Source organism: Octodon degus, unplaced genomic scaffold (assembly GCF_000260255.1).
Source record: "Octodon degus isolate 3935 unplaced genomic scaffold, OctDeg1.0 scaffold00051, whole genome shotgun sequence".
NCBI classification, from domain to species: domain Eukaryota; kingdom Metazoa; phylum Chordata; class Mammalia; order Rodentia; family Octodontidae; genus Octodon; species Octodon degus.
The window spans coordinates 12,661,193-12,670,108 of NW_004524627.1; the positions used below are offsets into that span (position 1 = coordinate 12,661,193).

General features: G+C 38.2%; 1 protein-coding gene across 1 annotated transcript in view; it reads right to left on the reverse strand.

The window, feature by feature from the left end:
• Positions 1-7,423: 7,423 nt before the first annotated feature.
• LOC105742426 (histone H3.3-like) overlaps positions 7,424-8,916 on the reverse strand; it is a 73,223-nt gene continuing 71,730 nt past the window's right edge. Inside the window, exon 2 of the mRNA XM_012515144.2 lies at positions 7,424-7,545. Within this exon, the coding sequence (XP_012370598.1) occupies positions 7,424-7,545 (122 nt within the window). The remainder of the gene's footprint in view (positions 7,546-8,916) is intronic.

Sequence of the window (8,916 nt, forward strand, 5' to 3'; positions counted from 1 at the left end):
GTCTTCTGGAGGGAAAGTAACCTAAGTTTGCAGACCAAAATTAGAAAAAAAAGAAGGCTGCAAGGAAAACCAACATTTTCCCCTAGCCTTCCAAGGTCGATTAAGACTCAGGACATATGCGAACTTGTACTTTAACGTCACGTAACTCAGTAGTTTCCCAAATTTTCTGATCAAGGAGATTATTTGGCCAAAGAGGAAAGTGATCGATGATGTAGTGTGTGCCTGGGGAGAGTCACATGGAGAGAAAATATTCTCTCAGACTTTCACAGAAAGCACATTGGCCAAGCAATGGCCGTGACTCATCCACATGGCTGACACTGACGAAAGATCTACAATCTGAGGTACAGGATCTCAGGATAAATCATAAAGGGATTTCACTGAGCTTATCAGACATAAAAGCTACAACTCTTGTTGCATAGATCTTGCTTTACCTTGGTCTTAACCATGGAGCAGAAATGTATAAAAAGTAAATATAAGAAGTAATGTCATGCTGTAATGTTGAGCTGTAAGGGACTCAGGTCAACAATTTCTGACATTGCCAGCGAAGTGGAAGACCCAATAGTCTTTTGCTGAGTTAACACCCATAATGTTCAAATAAAGGAGCTAAACAAATAAAGGGAATACAGATGAATGTCTATTTTGTATCTGTGCATTCAAAATGGCTAGGATAGATATATAGTTACATTCTCTTAATGAATAGAGGGATTTGTGAATATTCAAGTATCGAAAAATGTACAGAAGTCAAATGTAAATAGTACTCCATTTTTGTATAAGGGATTTAGTTTTTCAAAATTTAATTAATTAATTAATTTACTTATTTATTTGGTACATGCTCTTACTACATAGCTCAGACTCATAGTTATCCTCCTGTCTCATCTTCCCCAGTGCTGTGATTACAGGAATGCGCCACCACAGCCAGTTTCATTGGCCAGCATGGCATGCCTAGATTCTAGGGATGGCAAAAGATGTGGTGCCAGGGATCCAACCCAGGTCATTGAGCTTGTCAGGCAGATGCTTAGACTGCCCAGCTATCTCCCTAGCCTCTGTATATGGGATTTTAGTATCTGTATATTTTAGTATCTTGGGGATACTTAAAATCAGTTTCTCTCAGAAAAACCAATATAGGGCTTTTTTTTTTGTTGTTGTTTTGTTTTTTGGTACTTTACTGTTCTGGTCTATTAATTTGTTTAACTTCTTTTCATTATAGTTTTCTACATCCTTACTGACCAACAGTAAGGATGTTACTTTGTTTTTATTCTTGAAAATAGTTATTTTTTATTAGTCCATGTTTGACATACATAATGATCACATTTATCATGGAGTATTTGTACCTGAACATATGTCTTAATTATTTTTCCTTTGTCCTGCTCCTCCATGCATGCCCTTCTTGCCCTCTCCATTTAAAAAAGCTTTGTTTCTATTTAGTCCTTCTAATTCTTTTTCTTTTTAATCCTTTTCCCCCCAAGCCTTCCCTCTCCCTACTCTCTTGTTTCCTTCCCCATTTGAACTATTTCTCTCTACTTCATAATATTTATCCTCATTTTTTTGGTGGTACTAGGGATTGAACTCAGAACCTTGAGCTTGCCAGGCAGCACTTACTCAACTGAGCTATCTCCCTGGCCCACTAGCCTCAGTTTTGTTCCTTATTTACACTGTGGACTTCACACACAGGGAAACAATGTACTATTTAAACTTATGCCTCTGATTTAATACACTTAAATAGATGGTCTTGAGATCCATCCATCTACCTAAAAATATCTCAAGTTTATCTTCTGATGGCCAAGTAGTACTCCATTATATATAAATTTCACACTTTCTTTACCCATTCACCTGTTGATGGACATAAGCTCTCCTCTTCCTCCTCCTGTTTCTCCTCCTCCTTCTCCTTTTTTTTAATGTATTTGGGACAGGGTCTCACTATGCAGCTTGAACTGGTAGTGAACTTCATATTTTAAGCCTCCCCAGTGATGGGATTACAGGTGGTGTGCTACCATGCCCAGTCTCAGTAACTGGCTCAGCATGCCCAGGGGTTGGGGCCGGCATGGTGGCCTGGTTCCTGTGCTTACTAAGCAATGCTCTGTAGATCCCTATTAATTTCGTTTGTTCCATGGTTTGGTTCAACTCTAGATAGCTTTTAACTGATTTTTTTCATCTAATTCATTTGTCTATTTTTGACAGTGGAGTGTTGTGGCTCCCTCATTACAACTGTATTAGTGTTACTCTGATTTTCCATATTCATTAGTATTTGTTTTGTGTAATTGGATGTGCCAGTAATATATATATATATATATATATATATATATATATATATATACATATATTTCTCTTCCTGTTGAATTATTCTCTTAAAAAGTATGTAGTAGGGCTGGCCAAATAGCTGAGCAAATTAAAGGGCCTGCAAGCAGATGCAAGGGTCGGAGGTTCAGTCCCCAGGCCTGCCATGCCAGCCCTGCTCCCAGAGCACACTGAGATAGCAGAGACTGGGTGTGGTGGTGTGTGCCTGTAATCCCAGCTCTTGGGAGGCTGTAAGCAGGTGGATCACTAGGAGTCCAATCTAGTAGTGAGACTGAACACCCTGTAGACCCTTCCCTAAAATACAAAAAAAGAAAGAAAGAAAGAAAGAAAAATATGTAGTGACCTTATTCATCTTTTCAGCTCAGTTTTTGCTTGAATTATTTATAATTAGAATAACTATAACTTTCCTTATTTATAGTCTTTGGGTTTGTGTGGAAGTTTCTCAGTTAAAAGGGACTTCCCCCTGTATAAATCTCTATGACAACTAGGTAAGTTGAAACATCAACCCAGAATCCACTGGATTCTGAGGCTTCTAGCATGGATTTCAATGTTTAAGATCAGTGTTGTGTATCTGAAGCATATTGCTGTGTCTGTGGGACCAGCTCAACACCAAGTGGAGACTCATGCTTTAGAGCATCCAAAGAAGATCCAGGACTAATATGGGGAGATTCTTGTAGGCCTGGTGGAGGCAATAGGATGCTAGATTGTATCTCACAGATCTGGAGCACAGAGCAAGTCAGCAGAGGACTGGCATAAAGCACTGGGTAGGGACTGTGCCAGGACTCTGACTATATATAAAGTGGAGACTTCATTGTGTCAGGATTGGAGCAGTATACCTGGCACCAATGGATATTCCAGGGGGTCTTGTGCCACTAGTGGAGAATTGGAGCTCCCTGTGGAAACCTGGCTAGCCTAGGATGATTGATGTCATACAGAGTCTCCAGCCAGTCTGGGAGTGGTTCAGGGTCATGTGGGCCATATATAGTTTTGAACAAGACCAGTGTTAGCATTGTGTTCTGGGTAATATCCTAGTTGCTGTGAGACTCACTTGAGGCACTCTATGGTAATTAAAGAGTGCCCAGGGTTCATTATTTATGACTGCAGATTCAGGCAGTATTCACTTGCTTATGCTCTTGGAGTTTAAGATTACATGGACTGGGAGGGAGCCTCTCCCGCCCCTCATCTTTCACCCCTTGTGTGTGATGATGAAAATGCTGCCAGGCTTCAGCCTGCTATATTTGGAGAGATCATAGGAAGAAGGGACTTATATATCCGTGTGTGTGTGTGTGTGTGTGTGTGTGTGTGTGTGTGTGTGTGCTTTAGGATCACTATATTATTCACTCTAGGGTCATTATAGAAAACAATAGTTATCCATATGCCCTCTTACTAACTCTAAGATGACCATGTATAAGATGCTTCTTTGACAACTTACTTTCCACTCCACATGTAAGTTAAAAAATAGGTCAGGGACAAGTAAACCAACAGGAAGAAGCTGCATGTAATCACCAGAAGAGACCACATTTGACTGACTTGCCCAGAAACCAAGGCAGTTACAGTAAGTTCTGGGTTGGGGGAAGGGGTCACTCACCTTCCTATAAAAGCAGCTGAGAACAAAGTGTCCCTAGGTCCGCAGTCTTTCTAGGGACCTGTACCCTAATTCTTTCTTGATAGGGTAGCTATCTAATGTCTCCTTCCCTCTCCTTCCTTTTCCATTTTACAAATAAAGTGTCTTCTATGCATTAAACTTCAATATTCTAAATTTTGTTAGGGATAAATACAACCCTTATGGGCTGTTTAGAAAGTAGAGAGCAGTAGTGTTCCCCAGATGCAGCTTCTTTGGTTACCTGACCCGGAGCCAGAGGAGACACTATGCATATGTTTTGTTTAATCTACAAGTATCTTCTTTCAAACTGACTGTGTTGGAGAATGGGTCTCTCCCCTGCTTAACTAGCTGATCTTTTTTAAGTCTTTTTCATGTGACTTCTCCTTTACTCAGCCATGTTAAATCTATGTTTCAATTTGACTTTTGGCTTCCTTAAAAAGACAGGACCCAACAGCAGGTGTTGGAATCTGAAATACTTTAAGGATTAGGCCTAAGAATGTATGATTGGGGGTGTGGTAAGATAATGGTGTGCTATGGTTTGTGTCTCATTGTCCCTCCCAAAGCCTCATGTAAGTTATGGGGCAGATGTGGCTGGAGGAGCAACGAGTGGCTTGAAGGGAGGGGCCAGAGAGGTGAGAACCATTGAACTGGTTAGCCTATGCTTTCTCAGAGATGTGGAGAGTGTCAGCCTGGACAAAGCAGTGCCCCAGCCTCTCCTCCAGTGTCTTGAAACCTTAAATAACTGTGAGCTAAGTAAACCTTTCCTTCCCTCATTTTAAGTGTTGGTTATTTGACCCAGCAACAAGAGAAGAGTAACTAAGACATGGTGTGTGATCATTCCTGGACAATGAAGGGACACACTCCCCATTGCTTCATGTGCATGGGTGTGCATGTGTGTACATACATGTGTTTGTATATGTGTATGTTAGTCAGAGTAGGCTAGGGCTCTGTCACTGAGACAATCCTCAGCCCACATTCCCACTTAGATGTATTCACTCATACTCAAACATCTTAAAGTCCTGGTGTAGCCCAAAGGGATGCATCCTTGCTTGGAAGTTCTGGCAGTTGCAACCTTTGCTCCAGGGAAAACAATTTGGGTCTTATATCCTATTTAATTGATTTATTATAGAAGGTACATAACTGTACATGCCAAGCAGGACTTTGCTGCAAACTCTAAAATTCCATTCACATATTAACCTTTTAGGACATTGCACATACTTTTGGTAAATACCAATTCATCTGAGAAATTTATTTATCATATAGTGTCTTCATCATAATATTTGAAGTACATTTATATTTTTATAAAACACATTTTTAAATACTCCTAAACATATGAGTATATTTTTATATGTTTTTCTTCTGTGAATTCTCCACTTGGGATTCCAGGTCTACGTTTAGTCCTTATGTGACCTCCTTGAATCTGTACCCATGGTTACTCAGGCTTTTGATCTCTCAGAGTAACTCTTGCTTCCAGCTTGAAGGACTGAAAGAAAGGGGAGGACTCTATGACAGAATATTTGAAGTGGTTACTCTCCTGGTCAATGTATACATATTAAAATTATCTGAGCTGTTATATCAGCTGTTGCAGTCAAAAATTCAGCAAACAGGATCATTTTTGGTGTAGCTTATGGGTTCAAGAGTAGCCCAGAAGCATTAGAATTTGAGTTACTGCTAGTCAGCTGCTGAGCCTGTCCCCAAGGTCAGAGGGTGGTAATTTGATCTACAGCTCCCTTGAAGTGAATTTGCACTGAATTCAGAAAGGTTTTTTTTTTCTGTTCCTTTCTTTTTTCTTTTTTCTTTCTTTCTTTTTTTTTTTTTTTTGCCAAACAGTAAGTGGATTTTTATGTGTCTTTTTTCCCCTTACAAAATCATGATTTGATTCAACAAATATATTACACATCTTCTTCTGAGGATTTCATATCATTTTTTGGACTCAGCACCACTATCTTAGGCAGCAAGTTCCCTTGTACCCTGGGTGAGTGCTTACCCTCAGATCTTGGGAGAGTCTCAAGACAGGAAGACACCTTCCTTGGTTTTAGCTAGCCTTAAGAAAACACAAGTGGGCCAGTATAAAAACTATTTTAATGATTTTTTCCTTTCAAGTCTCAGGAAATATTTTTTCCCAGTTCTCTTATCCTTACTGTAAAGTTTTGATATTTCCAAATTCCAGTGGTGGTTTACAAGGTGTATGAAGTAGTCATGGGCAAAGCCTCCTGTGTTTAGAACAGGAGCCTTACCTGTCTTCTCTGGGATATCACTCAGTTCCAGGCCAGTGCTGAGGGTGTGTCTAGTGATGGGGCTTTGGAGGCTTGCAGCCATGGAAGCTGACACCACCCTGCGTGTTCTATTTGTTGCTCTTTAGATTGTGGAGGGCAGGGCAGCAGGCTTGATGAGGCCATCAGATCACCCAGGTAACAAGTAGCCTGCTTTCCAGATGCTTTGCATGATATCCAGACTTTTTGGCAACAAGTCCTGGCAACTCATAGGCCTGAGGCAGCACTACACAGTTGCTTCCTTTCTGTTAATAATGCTTTTGCCCAAGTTGGAAATATTTAATATAATAATGATTACAGTGGTGTGCTATTTGGGATGAAATATAGAAAGCTTTTTTTTTTCTCTGAAAGTAACTTTGTCAAATAGTTTAGTAATCTTCTTACTGGTATCACCAAGAATTCTGTCTGTCTTAAGAGGCCTTTGTACTACAATGAAAAGTTTAAATGTCTGTCTTCAAAGTCATTGAAGTTCATGTAATATTTTAAATTAAAATCCAACATTTTATTCAGTGATATCTAGACTTATTTGATTCAAGTCTTGGAATATTAAAGGTCATTATGGTTTAGAGCATGGCCACCTACAGCTGATAAAATTTGTCAGTAGTATAGAGAGTTTTATGTTTTAGGGTTTTGCAGCCCATCTGGGAAGCCATTTGTACAAAGTCCTAACTGTTGCAACTCCCTTCTGGTTTTTCAAAACAGAAATTGATAATGAGGGAGGCAACAAACTAAAACAATGAGGTGTTTTATTATATCGTTAATTTTATGGCAATAAGTGAGTGATATTAACTGGATCCTAATTCTTGGAACAGGTAAGAGTTTGGCTTTGTGCCAGGTCCATAGGATGAGATCCCCTGAAGGCTATGCTTGTGTTTTCCTGCCAGGGCAAAGGAGTTGATTACCCTGAAGCTCACATAGGTGAGTCTTGGAGGGTGTCTCTTTGAATCCTATCTCGAGCATACCCTTACCAAAAGGGAGATAGCAGACTGGAAATTCCTGGAAAGAATTAGTGGAAGTTAGAAATAAAATGTTTAAAAGATTGAAAAGTCTCAAAAATGAGGAATTTCTGGTATTCCTGTGGAAGATGATCAAATACTATTAAAACATTTTGCTTCAGGTAGAACAATTAGTCCACAAATATTTACAGAGTGCCTTTCCTTCTACAGTCAAAATCTGAACCATGAAATTGCTTACTAGAGCAATGTTGCCTGCAGAAATAACTCACATTAAAGGGCAAGTTTGGAACCATGTGCTAAAACAAAGAGCACAATCCCAGTTTAGAAAAATACATCTTTGTAGCTCCAACCCAGGCTTGTCCACGGAGATTAGGCAATTCAGCATCCACAGTGATTTTAGCTACAGTGTAAGGGGTACCTACAGTTTAAAACAAGAAATAGAAAACAATAATTGAGCATATAGCTTATGTTGTATTTTATTCCCAGTGGTTCATAAGATATAATCTCAGGGTTTGTCGTAGGAAATGACAAGGTTTACTTAGAAGGCCACCACTTCTGGAAACTCTATCTATGGTGAAATAGAAATTAGAAATGTTTCTAGAGGTTAGTCTTTTTCTTTTTTGTACATATCTAATTGGGGACCTATAATATGTGTTACATGTATATAAAAGGATTTTTGAAAAATTTTAATGTTTATGTGACATATTATGGTAAGTTGAAATGTTGATCTGAATTTCAATCTGTATATTTGTATCTGCTACATTTTATTCAGTAATTATGGTGAGCCAGCATAAATCCTGAAAGTGAATTAGCTTATTTAACATTATGACATAGGAACTATTTATTATCAGCACTGAATATATGAGGAGACTGAGGACCAGAAACATTGTACAGTTAGCCTATGACACTGCCACTACAAGTGCCAGAAACTCAGGTCTTCCTGTCTCCAGAGCCTAAGTCTTAATCTAGTCTGTCAGCTTTCAATCTAGATCAGAAATTTTATCAGCTGAAGCTTGAGATCACCAAGGAAGTCATGAATTGATATTTAAGTGAGTGGGTGCTCTCTTCAGTAGCACATATATTAAAATATTAAGTGAACTATACACACAACAACTCTTATTGTATTATAGTTTCTTTTTCTTTGATTTTTTTTCAGTAACAGTCATTGAACTCAGGACTTTGTGCTTGCCAGGTAAGTGCTTATCCCCAGTCCTAGTTTTTTTTTCTTAATTTTTACTTTACTTTTATTTTATTTTAAAGAATAAAAACAGGTGCAAAAATATAGAAAAGACAACAGAAACAAGGAACGTACAATAATACATATGTTATAGATTTTCAAAATAGGAATAGCTAATTAACAATGGTTGTTATATTATCTATTTTTTACTTTCAAATCTGTTGCTCAGATTAAGATACAATTATGCAAGATTGGGGAAATAATTAAGCATTAGAGCTTGTTTCAAGAAATCTTAATTTTTTTCCTTGTATTTTTTGTTTTAAAGAGAGTATAATAACTGACAATTAGAAAAGGTACACATTTAGAAGACAAAGAGGTATTCAACCATGGTTTCTTTTTATTTTTTATTTTTCAAAGTTTTATTGATAAACAGATAGCAATGAGACAATTTCAAATCAAATCGGAACTACACTTTCAACAAATAATACACTGCATATATTCTTCTTAGTGGTTAATTGCTGTACAAGATGCGGAATTGTGATCCTATTTACAAACACCATTAGAACAAATCATTCTATTCATTAAGAGAATGCAACTATATATCTATCCCAA